At 41.4% G+C, this 19,265-nt stretch overlaps 1 protein-coding gene across 1 annotated transcript in view; it reads left to right on the top strand.

The window, feature by feature from the left end:
* Positions 1 to 373: 373 nt before the first annotated feature.
* The window catches only part of DRAM1 (DNA damage regulated autophagy modulator 1), a 36,269-nt gene continuing 17,377 nt past the window's right edge, over positions 374 to 19,265 (top strand). Inside the window, exons 1-2 of the mRNA XM_034987728.1 lie at positions 374 to 698; positions 18,594 to 18,661. Of these exons, the coding sequence (XP_034843619.1) occupies positions 568 to 698; positions 18,594 to 18,661 (199 nt within the window). The 5' untranslated portion in view covers positions 374 to 567. The remainder of the gene's footprint in view (positions 699 to 18,593; positions 18,662 to 19,265) is intronic.

Genomic DNA, 19,265 nt, shown 5'->3' with positions numbered 1-19,265 from the left:
ATGGGGTGGATGTCGCCACGCAGTGGCCACACTCTCAACCTGCGACGGGCAGGCGGTGGGGTCACGGAAGGGAAGCCCCCGGGGTTCGAGGCCCCAGACCCCGGAGAGCCCCAGGGCAGGAGAGCCCGCGAGGAGCCGTTCGCTTCTCCGGAGTTGCGCAAGAGCCAGGGCGGCTGGGAGGGCTGGGACGGCCGCGAGCACCCGCGCCGAGTCCGAACCAAAAGCGAAAGGAGCCCGGCGCCGCGTCCCCGCCGCTCCCACGTCGCGCCCGCGGGAGGCTGCCGGGCGCCTCCGAGCCCGCGGGGCCGCCGCTTTGTGACTTCACTGGTTCCGAAGCAACCGGGGCAGCCGCCGCCCCACCCACCCCGGCCGGCCGGCCGCCCGCCCGCCTCGCCGCCCGCCGCCTCACTCCGCTTTCCGCGCCTCCCTACATCCGGGGCCGGGCCTGCCCCGCCGTCGCGGAGCCTTGGGTCCGGCCGCCGCCTGCGGGCCAGCACGTGCGCGGCTTCCGCGCCCCGCGCCCCGCGCGCGACCCACAGAGCGTAGCGCGCTCCCGGCGGCCGCGCGATGCTGTGCTTCCTGAGGGGAATGGCCTTCGTGCCCTTCCTCCTGGTGACCTGGTCGTCCGCCGCCTTCATCATCTCCTACGTGGTCGCGGTGCTCTCGGGGCACGTCAACCCCTTCCTCCCCTACATCAGGTGAGGCCGGGCCGGGCAGAGGGGCCGCGGGGAGGGAAGGGTCCCGACCTGGCAGGGGGCGTCCTGCGGGGAGACCCACGTCTAAGGACGAGGCGAGCGCGCTCCTGGCGGCCGGGACGGGGAGGGAGGCAGCGGGCGCAGAGCCAGAGCGGTGCTGAGTTTACCCCGAACATTGAACACTGAACCCAGTGGCGTCGGGAGGGGCTCGGGATAGACAATAGAGCTTGAGATGGGCCGTGGGACAGAATCCCTGAAGATGCTTCTGGGGCGGTATTGAAACAAGAATGGGGCCTGATGGATGCCGTTTTTTGAGTGTGTAAGAGGCAGGTCCAGGTGTATGCTAAAACAGCTCACATATTTCACTTCCACTTCCCAACATCCTCATGATGGATGTCCCGCGCATTTTTCATGCAAGGAAATCTAAGTATGAGCAGACGTCAAAATATCATTAGTGTAACACTGATGTCACAGGTAGGAATGGTGGAAGCAGAGTTCACACCCAGATCCGTCCAATCCAAAAGGAACGCTGTGTCACCTCCGGGTCTTTGGGATCGGGCTTAAGCTCTCCTGGATGGAGCTGCCCAGGATCCCTCTGGATACCGCGCCCCCAAAGTCAGAGCCCTCAAATTGTCAGCAACTTATGACATATCTTGCGTTGTCATACCGTTTCTTTTTGCATGGTTTTTGGCCTCACCATTCCTGAGGGGTTCCTCATCAGTGCCCAGGTCGTTTCGATCCTCTTCAAATGGCTTCCATCTCTGTGCCTAGCCCCATGGCAATGGGCGTTCCTTAACCATTAGAACGATCCATCCTTATCCAAGTGCTGTGACCTGCACTGATTGGTGAGGAAATAATAAAGTTGGTGATAACCAAGGTTTGTTACCACTTTATGATTATAGGGATTATAGGGCTTCTCCATCCTGCAGCGGAGCCTCATGGTGAGCCATGTTCTGTAATGTTTGTGGGCACGGAAGGGGAAATGCAGGTGAGGCAAGAAGGGCCTAGAGTTTGAAGCAAGGAGGAGAGCAGTGTGGAGAAGAGTTCAGAGACGCAGCTAATGGTGGTGGTTTTGCCCACTCAAGAGGTGTTCCAGGCATCAAGAAGACTTTCCCATCAGACCTGGTGCCCTGCAGAAACCTGGACTGGGTTTCTCGTGGCTCATCTCAGTCTCACGTGGCATTGTCTCCCTTCTCTTGATTCTGAAGCTGATAGATCCTCTTAGACTTGCATAAAAGGGAGGAGTTTCTTTCCCTACAATACTTTTTTTTTTTTTTTTTAAAGATTTTCTTTATTTATTTGACAAAGAGAGAGAGAGGGAGAGCACAAGTAGGCAGAGAGGCAAGCAGAGGGTGAGGGAGAAGCAGGTTCCCCGCAGAGCAGGGAGCCCGATGTGGGGCTCGATCCCAGAACCCTGGGATCATGACCTGAGCCGAAGGCAGACGCTTAACGACTGAGCCACCCAGGCGCCCCCTACAATGCTTTTCATGAGAAAATAATAGCTGTCCGGGATCTAAAGGTCAGGAACACATAATATTTGATATTCATTGGCAGGGGGAGAGGAGTGGAGAGTGTCAGAGGCAGGAGGGCTTGAATCTTTGTGATGTCTGATATAGTTGTGATTAATAGCACCACAAGGCGAACTTGAAATGGAAGACATTCAGAAATTGGGAAATGAGCTGACAAGATGAACCACTTGTGAGATGCTCAATCACAGACAGTCCAAAGAATAGGTATTAAATTTAACGAGGAAAGGAAGCCTTTAGGAAAAGCAGAAGTTACGGAGAAAAAAGCTGGAGATTGTCACCTTGTTGCCAGGAGCCCCCAGCCTACAAACAACAAACACATGTTTTGTTGCCCACATGTGCTGGGGGCTTTTAGGTTGTCTGCTCTCTGCCTACTTGAGCAGCTGGAGCACTCCATTGTCTCTCTGTCCCTCCTAGAAAACCAAGTCATTGAGGCAAAGGCAAGATTTAGATTAAGAACAAGATACTGGAAAGTGATGGGAGTAATGCCAGATTTATCCATTTGGCCCCAGAAATGTTCAACCTTATCTCCTATAACTCATCTTTGCTGTCAGTGCCTCCCGGTCTCCCTTACCCCCACTCCCTCCACTTCCCTCAACTACACTGGCTTCCTTCCTGTGTCTTAAGCTTGTCAGACACACCACCTCCTCATGACCTCTGCCCTGGTTATTCCTCTGCCAGAATGCTCTTCCTCCAGAAATTATGAAGCTTTCTCTCCGACCTCTTCCTCTGTTCAAATATTGATGAGGCCTGTTGCCCTATTTAAAACTGTCCGCTAGCATTCCCGAACCCCCATATCTAGTCTAATTATTCACCATAGCATCTATCATCTTCTAACAAATTACATACTTTACCTGTCTTTCTTTTTTTTTTAATTTTTTTTTTAAGATTTTATTTATTTGCGAGAGAGACAATGAGAGACAGAGCATGAGAGGGAGGAGGGTCAGAGGGAGAAGCAGACTCCCTGCTGAGCAGGGAGCCTGATGTGGGGCTCGATCCCGGGACTCCAGGATCATGACCTGAGCCGAAGGCAGTCGCTTAACCAACTGAACCACCCAGGCACCCTTTATCTGTCTTTTTTCACTGGAATGTAAGATCCATGAGGGCTTTCAATATTTGTTGAATTAATATTTCTCAGGCATTCATTTTCAATAGAGTTATTCTTCCCCCTAGGGCCACGTCCCCTTAGGGAAGGCTCGGTAAGATCATTGGTCATTGATCAGTGATTTGGATGTATTCAGGATGCTTCCCTTTTACGTGATGACATTGTTCAACCAATCCAATGTTCTGACAGTTCTTAATGTTAAACACTGTATTGATTTATTTTTTAACAACGTTGAACACTTTATTTTTTTATTTTTTTTTAAGATTTTATTTATTTATTTGTGAGAGAGAGAGAGAGGCAGAGGGAGAAGCAGGCTCCCTGCTGAGCAGGGAGCCTGATGCGGGACTCGATCCCAGGATCCTGGGATCGTGACCTGAGCCGAAGGCAGACGCTTAACCATCTGAGCCACCCAGGCGCCCTGAACACTTTATTTTTTAAGTATTTATTTATTTGAGAGAGAGTGAGCGTGTGCACAGGGAAGTGGGGGGGGGAGGGGCAGAGGGAGAGAGAGAATCCCCAGGCAGACTCCCTGCTGACTGGGGAGCCCTCCACGGCGCTCAGTCCTAGGACCCGAGACTGTGACTTGAGCAGAAATCAAGAGTCAGCCACTTAGCCAACTGAGCCACCCAGGTACCCCCAAAACGTGAACACTTTAAATAAAAGCCATTGCATTTTAAATAAGAACCATAATCCTGGGAGGACCTCTTTGCAGTATGACATTCAAATTCAGCTTCCTCATGACATATCTTCTTGTAACATTGTTATCCTGCAGCATATTGAATAAAAGGCAAATAGCTCTTAGACCTGTGGAAAGATGCTCAATCTCATGAATGGAATAAAAATTCAAATTAAAACTCCCTAATGCCATTTTTTATCATTGGATCAGCAGGAACCTAAATTTTGATAACACACACTCTTGCTAGACTTCGAGGAAACAGGCTTTCATGTGTTGCTGGTGGGAATGTAAATAGATTCAGTCTCTATGGAGGGATTTTGGCATGTATCAAAATGACGAACATTTATCTGCAAGGTTACTTACAGTATTGCTTTTACTAACAAAAGGCTGGAAGCAATGCAGATTTCCATCAGAGAGGATTGACTAAATAAATATGGTTTATCCAAAGAATACGTCAAAGGAAAGCTCTCTATACACAGAATACTCTTTTTAAATTAATACATTAGTGTGGAAAAATCTCCAATACATTGTTACATGGAAAAAAGCAAGATGCAGAGCAAAATATGCTACCATTAGTGGGGTGGGGGTGAGGGGAGATAGAGATTGGTGGGGGTAATAGTGTATACTTGTATTTGCTTGCATAAAGAAACTAATAAATGTGGTTTGTGTATGAAGGAGGAGGTCATGGTCAGGGAGACTTTAGCAGGTGGAAAAGAGGGTGGGAATAAGGCCTTGTGCTATACTTTTTTATTTTTATTTTTTAATTAATTAATTAATTTAAAAAAGATTTTATTTATTTATTTATTTGTTAGAGAGAGAGAGCACAAGCAGGGGGAGCAGCAGGCTGAGGGAGAAGCAGGCTCCCCACTGAACAAGGAGCCCGATGCGGGACTCAATCCCAGGACCCTGGGATCATGACCTGAGCCAAAGGCAGATGCTTAACCAACTGAGCCATCCAGTCATCCCTGTGCCATACGTTTTTAAAATTAGTCTTTTTATTTTGAGATAGTTGTAAATTTACATGCAGTAATAAAACAATAATGCAGAAAGATCCCATGTGTCTTTTACCCAGTTTCCCCCAACGGCAATATTTATGAGCCTGGCATGTCTTACTGTATGTATTTATTCTTTAGCCACATGGACTGATTTCCTATTAAAACTTAAATTAGAAACATGCAATTCAAACAGCCTCTTGATTTAACAGGCTGAATTAGCATAGTGCAATGTTTCTGTATTAGGAAACCATTAATGCCCTTAAGGGTGTCAAAATGAAGGACAGATAAAAGTCAACCTCAAAGGATTAGTTTAAATTTTTACAAGGTCACACCCACATTCTTGAGCACAATCATACTTAATTTGTTATAGTTTCTTATATTCCCTCTGTGACCCAATCTCTTAGGCTATCTTGAATCAACTTCACTTATCAACTCCTCCCAGCTGATAAGCCACTCTCTTTTAAAAAATCATCTTCTTTGGACTGTGTCTCATGCTTCCAGTATATTCTTTGGCCCTTTAAAGTTTTGTCAGTTCTGCGTCCTGGTTGCTTTTTATTAACCTGGTCTCATTTTTTGTGCAAGTACTGTTTGCTGGGTAGATTGTGATCTTTGGCCACTCCCATTGTTCCTCCTCATGACCACAAACTTGCTCAGTGGTTGGTGGCAGAAAACCGGGTCACCTAGAATTAAGCTGCCTTAAAATGGAGACCAAAATGGTGTAGTAAACAAAGTAAAAGAGGCTGGTCTTTAACTCCAAAATGAACCTAAAAATTAGGGAAATTTTTTTATCTTTCACTTGGTTAACAATCATAAAATTTAGGTTATAATCACAATTAGGTGCTAATTCTAACAATGAACAAAACTCATTATAATGAACACATCTTGTAATGAACAAAGCAAAATGAAAAGACAGAATTCTTACAATAAACAAAAATCTTAAAATGATTCAGGTGTGGATTTTTTTTTTTTTAAGATTTTATTTATTTATTTGACAGAGAGAGAGACAGTGAGAGAGGGAACACAAGCCGGGGAGTGGGAGAGGAAGAGAAGCAGGCACCCCGCAGAGCAGGGAGCCCGATGCGGGGCTCGATCCCAGGACCCTGGGATCATGACCTGAGCCGAAGGCAGGCGCTTAACGACTGAGCCACCCAGGCGCCCCCAGGTGTGAATTTTTTAAGGGAAGGAACTTTCCAAGACAGTTTTATGATTGTGTGAAGTCCTTGATTTCACATCTGTCTTGTGAAGGGAGATAGGAAGAGGCTTATTTTTGCAGAAATGTTTTGTGACTTCACTTTTTCCAATGACCATTCTTAATCATTGTGTGTAAGGTTATTGTCTTGATTATTGTCTGTTTCTCACACAAAATATAAGTTTCATGAAGGTAGAGATTTAGGGTTTGTTCACTGCTGCATCCCTTGCATTTATGACAGTGCCAGACACGTAGTAGGTGCTTAGTAAATACTGGTTGAATGTGAAGATAATTTATGCCAGGTGGGCCTGCTTTCAGTATGCATTTTGTTAATCTTGCCAGCTTCTCCTTAATTATTAGCTGATTCTGCCAGTGCTCACTGTTCATTAACTTGGGCTGCCATTCCAGCTCTTCTCCAACACCAAATCTGTCGGCTTCATGAAATTCTGTGTGTTTTACAAGATTTGCAGCCTCACAATGTAGTCCATTTGACTTTCATTGTTGGATATTTACAACCTTTGATTATCCACCACTGTGGGTAAAGGAACAACTTCGGAGCAGGCAGCTTTAGCTGGAATACAACTGTGCCCTGTGCCCTCACTATAGGACCTTGGACAGGCTACTTGATTTCTCTCTGCCTTTCCTATGGGTTAGTAATAGCACATCCCTCATGCATTAAGGTGTGAACTCACTTAGAACTCGTTAACACCCTGCTGCAAGAAATTAAGTTCTCTGTAAGAATTTGCTAATAGTATTATCAAGGGACCAGCCCACACTGGTCTGGATAGATGCTAGGGTTAAGTAGGAAAGGACATTTGGTTGAGGGCTAATTTTATAAGTAATCGGTTTATTTGTGATTATAGCAGGTTTTCTTTTTAATTTTATTTTTTAAGTAATCTCTACGCCCAACGTGGGACTTGAACTCACAACCCCAAGATCAAGAGTTGCATGCTCTCTCTACTTATCTGTAGGTGCCCCTAGAGCAGAAGTTTTCTTAACCAACCTCAATCAGCTTGCTGGGTTAACTGGTAACCTCATTCTCTGAAAAATAAATGGACTGAAGCCAGTCATCCCTGAAAGCCTCTCCCAGCACCGGTCGCTGTCTGGGCTGCTTGCTGTCTTCTGTCGCCTGTTTCTTTTTATGCTTATCCACTGCTGGCTGTTTGTTCCCAATTGCCAGTTGTATTTTTTTTATTGTAATTACATGATTAAACTCACTGTACATAAACTGTTGGTCTGTGAATGCAAAAAAAGAATTGTAATTTTAAAGAAAACTCTGTTGAATGCTTTGGGCAGATTCAAAAGAGACAAGTTGTCAAAAAATTGCAGTCTACTTAGTAGTGTTTATGACAAATGTGAAGACTTACAAAAAGTGATTATCAAACTAGAAGGATTCTGCACTCAAATTGCTTCAAAAGTATATTTAAGATTTCCTTCTACTTTAAAGAACCCAAAACTAGAAATGAAATCATTTGGAGTAGATGTGGTTTATATGCCAGGGAGACACACAGTGGACTGGTACTCACATAATGGCCTTGGCCACGTCAACAGGTAGGCAAATGAATGTGCATACATTTATTTGCTTGTTGTGTGTATGTATCCACATAATTTTTTTTTTGTATCCACATAATTTTTGATGACTTCTACCTAAACCAACTTTTTTGATGACTAACTACATTGCATTTCAGGCAATGGTGACTTTTGCTTCCATTTCAACCATAACAGTAGGGTCTGGATATTTATAGCAGCATTATCAACAATAGCCAAACTATGGAGAGAGCCCAAATGTCCATCAACTGATGAATGGATAAAGAAGATGGGGTATATATACAGAATGGAATATTACTCAGCCATCAAGAAGAATGAAATCTTGCCATTTGCAACGACATGGATGGAGCTGGAGTATATTAAGCTAAGTGAAATAAGTCAGTCAGAGAAGGACAAATATACCATATGATCTCACTCGTATGTGGCATTTAAGAAAGAAAACGAACATATGGGAAGGGGGAAAAGAAAAAAGGAGAGAGGGAAACAAGCCATAAGAAACTTTTTCTTTTTTCAGAATAGAAAGAACTATATTGTAGAAATAAATAGCAAACATGAACCCAACATCCTAGGAATCCTAGGAATTTCTCATTTCTTTACATGTTCATACAAACTTTACATGTTTATGTATTTCTACATTTCCATGTTTATATTTACTTTTTTTATAAAATTGGGTTCACTCCTACATATTATTTTTAAATTTTATTTATTTATTTATTTATTTATTTATTTATTTATTTATTTATTTATTTATTATTGAAGGGTTATATTAGTTTCAGCTGTACAATATAGTCATTCAATAATTCTATACAATACTCTGTGTTCATCAGGGTAAGTGTAGTCACCATCTGTCACCAAACATTATTACAATATTATTGACTTTATTGCCTATTCTGTACTTTTCATCTCTGTAACTTATTCATTTTATAACTGGAAGTTTGTACATATCATTTTGGATCGTAATTTTTCACTTCTGTTTGTACTGTTACATAATAAGCAGTTTTCCAGTAATAATAACTTGTGAAGGCATATTTTACAATTTTAAAATAAAAATGTAATAATCGTAGTGAAAAATCAGAAATACAGAAACAGAAAATAAATATTTCAAATCTCAACTTTCTAGAGATATAGCCAGTATTATTGGATTGATTTGCATAATTTTGGACTCTATTTACATACAATCACTAAATTATATCTAATATATATGAGGGATACAAAATGCCTAGAGTTCATCAGTACTATCCATATAATACTCATCACTCATCTTGTAAGATATGTTTAAGTATATCTGTAAGCATGTTTATAAACAACAATACACATTTTTTTCTTTTATACCATTAAGACCATGTCACATACAGTGTTGATGCCCGCAATTCATCATTTACCCCCATATTATGACAATGTCCCACCATAAGAAACTCTTAACGATAGAGAACAAACTGAGGGTTGAAGGACGGAAGTGGGTGGGGGATGGGCCGGATGGGGGATAGGTGTAAGGAGGGCACTTGTTATGATGAGCACTGGGTGTTGTATGTGAGTGATGAATCACTGAATTCTACTCCAGAAGCCAGTAATATTGCACTGTATGTTAACTACCTAAAATTAAAAACAAACAAACAATCAAAAAACAGTGGGGTTGGGGATAATAAATAATCAGATAATGAGGTCTGTGTGTATAAAGTCACATATTCTGGCATGATGTTAATGATGCTTCAGTCTTTTTTTTTTTTTAAAGATTTTATTTATTTATTTGACAGAGACACAGCGAGAGAGGGAACACAAGTAGGGGGAGTGGGAGAGGGAGAAGCAGGCTTCCCGTGGAGCGGGGAGCCTGATGCGGGGCTCGATCCCAGGACCCTGGGATCATGACCTGAGCCGAAGGCAGGCGCTTAACGACTGAGCCACCCAGGCGCCCCAGATGCTTCAGTCTTTACAGTGCACTGATTATTACTTCATAGTATCTAAGCCACTGTATCATAAGGATGGAAATGTGGGCTTGCCATTGAAAACTTTTAGGTAGAAAAGTATCATCCTTGAAATGATAATTTAGAGCTTCACATTTTCTTCAAAAAAAGCATTACCCAAATTAGTTAATCCTAAGAAAAGCATAATAAGAAAATTGAAGATCCCAAACTTTCCTAGCTCAAAAATTAATTGAAGTGATGGATGCAGTGTTGTTTGGCTTCTGAGTCAACCATAAATGTGTGTAATTTCTCCTCTGTGTAAATTTTCCATTGTCATTGGATTACATAAAATTCTTTTTTTTTTCATGAAAAATAAAATTGGGAATGTTTTTCTTCTGTTATTCCCACTTCTAAAAAGGCAGCCGAGTATTGCTCAAAAGTCTGACTGCTGCAAGGCTGACCATTTTTAAATATAAGGTCTCAATTTCAACTAAAAAAAAAAAAAAAAGAGTGCTCTACTCAACAGTCCTCCTTACCTGACAGTAATTGCATTTCGGTCCCCCAGGTACCTGCGTTGTAGACGCGGTTCTTGCCAAGGACATCCTACTAAGGCTCCAGAGGGAATGGCGGATGCGAACCTGGCTGTAGTTACCTAGCACTACAAACTCACATGGAAATGATATGTTTTCATAAAAAGAAACATAAAGTACTTTTCTAAGACTCCGTTTCCTCATCTTTAAGATGGAGATAAAAAGTACTTGCCTTACAAAGTTGTGAAGACCAAATAAGATGTGCCTGGCCGAGTGTAAGTGCTGAAGAAATGTTAACTAAAAATTTCTCTTGTAATATTAGCAGCCGTAGTCTAAGCAGGGATGGTTTTCTAGAGACCCCTCTCAGAAAACTTCCCAAATCTGTCCTCTTATCACCTCCGGCTTCGTTACCACCCTGCCTCAGCCATTGTCATCTCTTGACAAACTATTGAAATAGCTTCCTAACTGTCTCACTGGACCACATTTGCCTCTCCACAGCCTTTGCACAACATTCTTTAAAAACATCTATCAACTTCGTATCACTTCCCAGCGCTCAGCCCTCAACGGCTTCCCATCATCTTAGAATAACATTCAGTGTCCTTACCATGATCCCAGGACTCCCCGAGACTCCCTCCCCCATGTGCACACACATGTTCTCACTCACTCCTCTCCAGCCACACCCACTTCCTTGCAGTTCCTCTGACATATTGCCACCTTAAGGCCTTTGACTTTGCTGTTCCTCTGCTTGTAAATTTCCTGGCCCAAATATTCCACTTCATCCAGATCTCTGTTCAAGTCCCCTTCCCGGAATACCCTGTCTCAAGTAGGTGCCTCACCCCTCTCTGAGTCTTGTATCCAACTTATCTTTTCTTCACAGCGTTCATCACCCTAGACTCTTTATTGCCCTCCACAGATTATAAGTTCCATGAAGGAGGGGCTTTTTCTGTTTTATCTGTCACTGCATTCACCATGCCTACAAAATCACCTATTGTGTTGAAGCAATCAGTAACTATGTATTGAATCAGTGAATCCTTGAATTTTGTGTTAGATATTAAGCTTCTTGAAGGTTAGTGAGTTATCTTTTCGTCTTTGTATCCCCATCACCTGACACAGTTCCCGACACTTAACAATTAAAAAAAAAAAATTCGTGGGATGCCTGGGTGGCTCAGTGAGTTAAGCATCTAACTCTTGAATTCGGCTTAGGTCATGATCTCAGGGTTGTGGGACCTAGCCTGGCATCAGGCTCCCTGATGGGTGTAGAGGCTGCTTGAGATTCTCTCTCTTCCTCTGCCCACAAACCGCCCCCCCCCGCCATTTTTTTTTTTTTTTTTTGTGAACAAAGAGGGAAGTTGGACTGATAGAAAGGGGGCTAATTTGCATGTGGGTGGGGTGAGAATAGAGTGAGTTGTTTGCATTTATAAGTAGGAAATTCTTTTTAAGTTTAAAAATGGTTGATAGAGCTATATGGTGCCTCCCACTTCAGGATAATCATCAGCAAATGAAGCTGCCAAAAAGTTAGCCCTAATAATTAAAAGTATCTAATAAAGTGTATGACTTTTTATTATAATACTTCTTCCCTTCAAATATTATATTTAGATATTGTGAAGATAAAGGAATTAATGGTCTCCTTTATTGGTGCATTCAGTGTCTTCAGGTTCTAAGTCCTGAATAATTTTTCCAAGCAATGGGCCTAGAATTTTAGGGCAATCCAGTAAACCTCAGTCTGGGCAAACAGATAGTTTTGCATATTGTCAGCTTGTCAGTCGCCCCCGCTCCTCCATAAACCATGACTCCAGGCTTTGGAATGATGGAATTACTTGTATCCAGTGATTTAGAGAACAGCATTCCATCAAGCTTATATTATCATGTAGGTCTTCTTTGCATTGTTTTCATTCCTGTGAGCATCAAATGATTATGCACTGTTATAAAATCATAAATTAGTTTGAAGAAGGATGTTACCCAACTTGGAATTTTCCACAGTGAACTTAATTTGTAGAGATGTAAATACAGGAAATGTCGATGTAAGTTGATTTCCTAGACACAATCCTACCCTAGAAACAACTGTCTACAAACAATAGCCTCAACAGCTTCTAAACCACATGCAAATGAACAATTACTTTCTAACCCTGTTGCAATTTCCAAGAAGTGCGTTCTCTACAAGGAGGCAAGTGAGGAGGCAGCTGGGATGGGGCAGGGCCAGAACCATGTGGCTTAAGCCGTATGGTACAGAACCATGTGGTGGGAGTTGGGTGGGGAGACTTTTGCAAGGTTGGGAGGCAATTGGTTTCACCTCTTACTCATTCTCCAGTTTCCTGAATCAGCACCCAAGTATGACTCTGCCAGCCAAATACTACTACCTCTACCTTTGCACTATGAGATCATTTAGTTTGAGCTTAATAAAAATAAAAAGAGTCTACCCACAGTTTCTCTTGGTACCCCCTGGGTGTTGTGCTCATCTGGATTCCAACATCAGGCAGAAGATGTGATTTGATATTTATTAATGATATAACATATTAGCTCAAAGACTGAAAGACTTAAAAGAACATTTTAAGGTAAAAGAGCCTTTCATTTTTATTGATGATAATGGGCAACCACTACTATTCTTTTTTTTAAATTAAAGTATAATTAACATACAGTGTCATACTAGTTTCAGGTGCACAATATAGTGATTCAACAATTCTATACATTACTCAGTGCTCATCGAGATAAGTGTACTCTTAATCTATTTCACCCACTCCCCTGGCCCCCGCCCCCCACCTGCCTCCCTTCTGGCAACCACCAGTTTGTTCCCTGTATTTAGGAGTCTGGTTTTTTGTTGTTGTTTTTGTTTTGGTTTGTCTCTTTTTTCTTTGTTCATTGGCTTTGTTTCTTAAATTCTACATATGAGTGAAATCATTTGGTATTTGTATTTCTATGTATTATTTATGTCATTTAGCATTATACCTTCTAGGTTCCTCTGTGTTGTTGCAAATGGCAAGATCTCATTCTTTTTTATGGCTGAGTAACCCTCCATTGTGTGTGTGTGCGTGTGTGTGTGCACGTGTGTGTAACCCATATCTTGTTTATCCAACCAGTGGACACTTGGGTTGCTTCCATATCTTGGCTCTTGTAAATAATGCAACAAACATAGGGGTGCATATATTTTTTTGAGTTAGTGTTTTCATTTTCTTTGGGTAAGTGCCCAGTAATGAAATTACTGGATTGTATGGTAATTATATTTTTAACTTGTTTTTTCAAAAAGATTTTATTTATTTATTTGACAGAGAGAGAGAGATAGCAAGAGAGGGAACACAAGCAGGAGGAGTAGGAGAGAGAGAAGCAGGCTTCCAGCTGAGCAGGGAGCCCAATGCAGGGCTTATTCCCAGGACCCTGGGACCATGACCTGAGCCGAAGGTAGACACTTAACGACTGGGCCATCCAGGCACCCCTATTTTTAAGTTTTTGAGGAACCTCCATATTGTTTTCCACAGTGGCTGCACCAGTTTACATTCCCACCAATAGTACACGAGGGTTCCTTTTTTTCCCCACATCCTCACCAACACTTGTTATTTCTTGTCTTTTTAATTCTAGTCATTCTGACAGGTGTGAGGTGATATCTCATTGTGGTTTTGATTTGCATTTCCTTGATGATGAGTGATGTTGAACATCTTTTCATGCATCTGTTAGCCATTTTTATGTCTTCTTTGGAAAAATGTCTATTCAAGTCCCCTGCCCATTTTTAATTAGATTATTATTTTTTGGTGTTGAGTTATATAACTTCTTTATATATATTTTGGAATATTAACCCCTTATGGGATATATCATTTGCAAATATCTTCTCCTATTCAGTAGGTGGTTTATTGATGGTTTCCTTTGCTGTGCAAAAGCCTTTTGTTTGGGAGTAGTCTCAAATAGTTTAATTTTGCTTTTATTCTTAAAAATTCTTAGAAGTGTCACATTTTTATTTGCTGCTTGGAAAATTTCCTTGAAATATTCTTGAGCAAGGGGCACTTGGGTGACTCAGTCAGTTAAGCGTCTGCCTTCAGCTCAGGTCATGAACTCAGGGTCCTGGGATCAAGCCCTGCATCAGGCTTCCTGCTCAGCAGGGAGTCTGCTTCTCTCTCTCTCTCCCTCTGCCCCTCCCAGCCACTCGTTCTCTCTGTCAAATAAATAAATAAAGTCTTAAAAAAAAAGAATATTCTTGAGTGAAATTTCACCATATGTAGTTAGGTACCTTTTGTCACTTAGTGGAAATAAATCACACACTGACCATTCTTATCTGATAGATTGGGCAATTTGTGACTCAGATGGTATCTAATGCATAGTAGGTATCTCTTAAATATTTTGTTGATGAGCAGATAAGTTTCATGGTATTTGTGGAACCAAATAAAAAAAATTTTGAAGATGTTTGCATTTAATCAAACAACTGGTTGTGAATGCAGTACACTAATATTTACCCAAATTTTTGTAGTATAGTGCCAAGTGTAAGAATGTAGGCCCCTTGGTACTCATGCACTGATGGTCGGTGTTGTAGACTCTAATCCTGAAAGAAAGTCAGACTTATTATGATAGTCAATATTTGTCAAAAAAATTTTACAATTCAGTTATGGCATTTGAGGAGTTATGAGGTCTTGCCTGGTTTACACTTGCCTGGTATACCAGAAAGGCATGATGATCTGTTTTCATTACCATCATGGTTCATTCCCAGGGTGTGCTGGAGCCAGCTAGTATGTGCTCCTGAGAGCCAACTGTGTACATTTCTTCCCAATTCAAGGTCCAGAGACCTACATTTTGGCAGCTTGAACTTTGACACGTTGGGAGATTTACACCATGGAAATTGGCCTGTGCTACAATCAGGCTATCTCCAGAGCTAGTTGTTAAACATTTACCAGCACATCAGTGTTCATTCTCTGCGCCCACCCGCAATCATTCTAATTACTCTGTTCCTTGCCTGCTTTAGAGCACACGAGAGGCAGGGAAGTCAGGGAGTCAGAAGTCTGGATTGTGTTAACAACAAAATTTGACTGAATAAAAATTTAAAGATCTTACTGGCTTTACTCATGGATTCATGATTTGGGCAGGATCCAGTCTAGCAGGCAGAAAGGAGCTCTGAGGAACTGTACAAAATGAAAGGCTTTTTATAGGCAGAAGGGAGCCAGACAAGGAAGTTATACTAGGCAAAAAGCCAACTGATTATTGCAAGCTTACTTTCCCTATAGAGGGCAGGGGTCTTATCAGGCACATTACATAACTAATGCTGATCAGGTGATTCCTGAATGACTGGTTTAAGATTCCATTTCCAGAGAGCTGGAACTTAAATTAAGTCTCAGTTTGGTGACTTGGGGCTTAGTATAAGCAACTCCATTTTGGGTCTGTTGTGTTTAGTAACTGGAATATAGATTCATCTCCTTAATAACCCCATGACCTTGAACAAATTATGTAACCTCTCTAATACCACTTTCTTCCTTAGTAAAATGGGGTTGAAATAAGACTCACCTCAAGGTTTTGAGGGTAAAATGAAATGATGTATGGTAACCACCTAACAGTGTCTGATATGTAGTAAATGCTCAATAAGTGGTGTTTACTAGGTTTGGGTGGTGTTTTTTTTTATTGCTAGTACTGATATTCATTCAACAAATACATATGGAATGGCTATTTACAAAGCACATTTGATTCTGCCTGGATGGTTTTACTTTATTTTTACTTTTTGTTATTGTTATTTTTTAAGGTTTTATTTATTTATTTTAGAGAGAGAGTGAGAGAGAGAGAGGCAGCATGAGCAGGGGGAGGGGCAGAGAGAGAGAGGGACAAGCAGACTCCCCACGGAGCAGGGGAGCCCGAAGTGGGTCTAGATCCTGGACCCTGAGATCATGACCTGAGCGGAAGTGAGATACTTATCAGGCTGAACCACCCATGTACAGATAAACAAGAATAAAGCACCACCCTGAAATTCTGAGCTTTCAGATCACATGTTTTATGCCATGGGGACTGTACATCTGGGCCCTTGACGAATGTCTTGGTTTGCTATCAATGGGCAGATAGTTCCAGAGTCTGGTTGACTTATCTCCTGTCAGGGCACCTTCTTCTCTCCAACTACTTACCTATTCCCATTCCCATAAATATCCTCACTCTTCCATTTCCTTCCTTTCTCCACAAATAAGCAAACAATCTCCCTGGCACGTGGTAGGTGCTGTCAGGCCTGTGATCACAAGTACTCTTGCATGACTCACCTGGAAGCTGCCTTTTTATATCCCGAGGCCAAGAACAGAAGGCTTGATTTCTATGTGGGATTTAATCTTCGGGCAAAAGGTCCCCCCAAGGGTAAAAGCTGTCTGCCTTTTTTTCCATGACTGGTTCCGGTCCCCTCCTCTTACCCATGTCATGCTCAGAAAGACATCCCACACACTGTGTAGCCTTTTCCCCCTCAAGATTCCTTTGGGGAGAATAATGGTTATTTGTAGGAGAAATGATAACGTGAAATTCTAAACCCTCCAGATTCTTACAGGTGCAAGTGCCACTGAGATTGAAATAGGAATAGAAGTATTTGTTGTAAGGGGGTGTCTTAACCTCTTTATACTTTTCAAATATTAAGTGTGCACAAAACTGGAAGACTCCTGCTGCCTTCTGCACACATGGGCTTCTTGTGGAATTCCTCAGATCATTTGAAGTGTGCCTTTTCAACATGATCAGTGTTTCAATACTTAAATTTCAGAGCTGTTTTAAAATGGGGAAACACTTAAGACGGGTACAAATTGCTTCATGTTGAGAACTCTCTGGCCATCAGTTTTAAACTATCGCTTTATGGGAGCAGCTTGATGATGTAAAAATGTAAACCTTGGCTAAAATTAACAAGTCAGGAAACGACAGATGTTGGTGGGGATGCAGAGAAAGGGAAACCTTCCTACACTGCTGGTGGGAATGCAAGCTGGTGCAGCCACTCTGGAAAACAGTATGGAGGTTCCTCAAAAAGTTGAAAATAAAGCTACCATATGACCCAGAAATTGCACTACTGGGTATTTACCCCAAAGATACAAATGTAGAGATCCGAAGGGGTACGTGCATCCTGATGTTTATAGCAGCAATGTCCACAATAGCCAAACTGTGGAAAGAGCCAAGATGTCCATCAACAGATGAATGGATAAAGAAGATGTGGTATATATACACAATGGAATATTATGCAGCCATCAAAAGGAATGAAATCTTGCCATTTGCAACGACGTGGATGGAACTGGAGGGTATTATGCTGAGCGAAATAAGTCAATCAGAGAAAGACATGTATCATATGATCTCACTGATATGAGGAATTCTTAATCTCAGGAAACAAACTGAGGGTTGCTGGAGTGGGGGATGGGGTGGGAGGGATGGGGTGGCTGGGTGATGGACATTGGGGAGGGTATGTACTATGGTGAGTGCTGTGAATTGTGTAAGACTGTTGAATCACAGACCTGTACCTCTGAAACAAATAATACATTATATGTTTAAAAAAGGAAAAAAAAGAAGAAGATAGCAGGAAGGGTAAAATGAAGGGGGGGGAATCGGAGGGTGAGGGGAACCATGAGAGACGATGAACTCTGAGAAACAAACTGAGGGTTCTAGAGGGGAGGGAGGTGGGGGGATGCATTAGCCTGGTGATGGGTATTAAAGAGGGCACGTATTGCACGGAGCACTGGGTGTTATACGCAGACAATGAATCATGGAACACTACATCAAAAACTAATGATGTAATGTGTGGTGATTAACATAACATAATAAAATTTAAAAAAAAAGTAAACCTTGGTATGAATGAGTAGAAAACAGAACACATCAAACACTACTTTCCAGCTCATTTAATTAATTTTTTCGAGCTCATATAATTAATGAATTGATTGCACCAGAAACATGTCTTATAGAAACTATTTTTTGTTAAAATAGTTTATCACAATTAATATATCCTTGATATCCTATTGCTCCCATAAAGTTCTAATAGGCATCAGTAATATTGTTCAGCTTCCTACCATCCTATTGTCAGCAGCAGAAACTCTTGTGGATAAATTAAATAATTAAAAAAATGTAAATGATGTGTTTATGTGTATTTAAAATCCAAATAGTTGCTTTTTCAAACTTGATTTTAGACTCTTTTTCCCCCTAAATAGTCACATTCAATTCTTAACGAGAATGAATACACATCGAGTTTATCGGGCTTGATTATTTGAGAAACACCACAATCATTCACTTTAAATATTTCCTAGCTTTTTACAATGGAAAAAGGATTAATGTAATCTCTTACGGTAGAAAATGAGTTTTAGGTTTTTCAGAGCCAAAATGAAAATACTTCAGAGCAAAATCGGATGAAGTCTTTGGAATTCAAAGTGGCTAAATACCCAAAAGAACCACCATATTAAAATTGCCAGTTACATGCCTCCCAGAGGTCTAATTCCTTTTTAATAACTTGGACATTTCTGCTTGTCAGTGATACAGGAACAACACCTCCAGAGAGTGGGATTTTTGGATTTATGATAAACTTCTCTGCATTTCTTGGTAAGTACACAATAGTTATTATAAACAAATGAAAAATTCATAATCTCAAGTGAAGTGAAATGTGTTGTTTACAGTGTGTATATAATTTTTTGTTTTTGTTTTTTTAGCAGACTTTATTTTTCAGAACAGTTTTAGGTTCACAGCAAAATTGAGCAAAAAGTAGATATTTCTCATATATGCCCTGCCCCCCAGCCAGTGTCTCCCCCACTATCAGCATTCCCCACCAGAGTTGTACATTTGTTACAGTTGATGAGCCTACATTGATGTATCATTATCACCCAAAGTCCATAGTTTACATTAGGGTTCACTCTTGGTGTGTATACATTTTTTTAAGGATTTGTTTATTTATTAGAGAGAGTGTGTGAGCATGCAGGCACACGAGTGGGAGGAGGGGCAGAGGGATAAACTTATGCAAAACCCAGAAGCTGAACAGTAAAGAATTGAAAGATTTAGTAGATAAAAAATTAAAACTTCCAAGTGACAAAAGGTACAAAAAATGAAGTTAAAGATGGACCAGAAGAAAATTTGTAATATTTATAGCAGACAATAGACTAGCGTGCATAATGTGTAAAAAGGAACTGCAAATTAAAAATGAAGAGACAAA

The sequence above is a fragment of the Mirounga leonina genome, unplaced genomic scaffold, assembly GCF_011800145.1.
Source record: "Mirounga leonina isolate KUSES-001 unplaced genomic scaffold, KU_Mleo_1.0 Mir_418, whole genome shotgun sequence".
Taxonomy (NCBI): domain Eukaryota; kingdom Metazoa; phylum Chordata; class Mammalia; order Carnivora; family Phocidae; genus Mirounga; species Mirounga leonina.
This window is presented reverse-complemented; position numbering and strand designations above follow the sequence as displayed.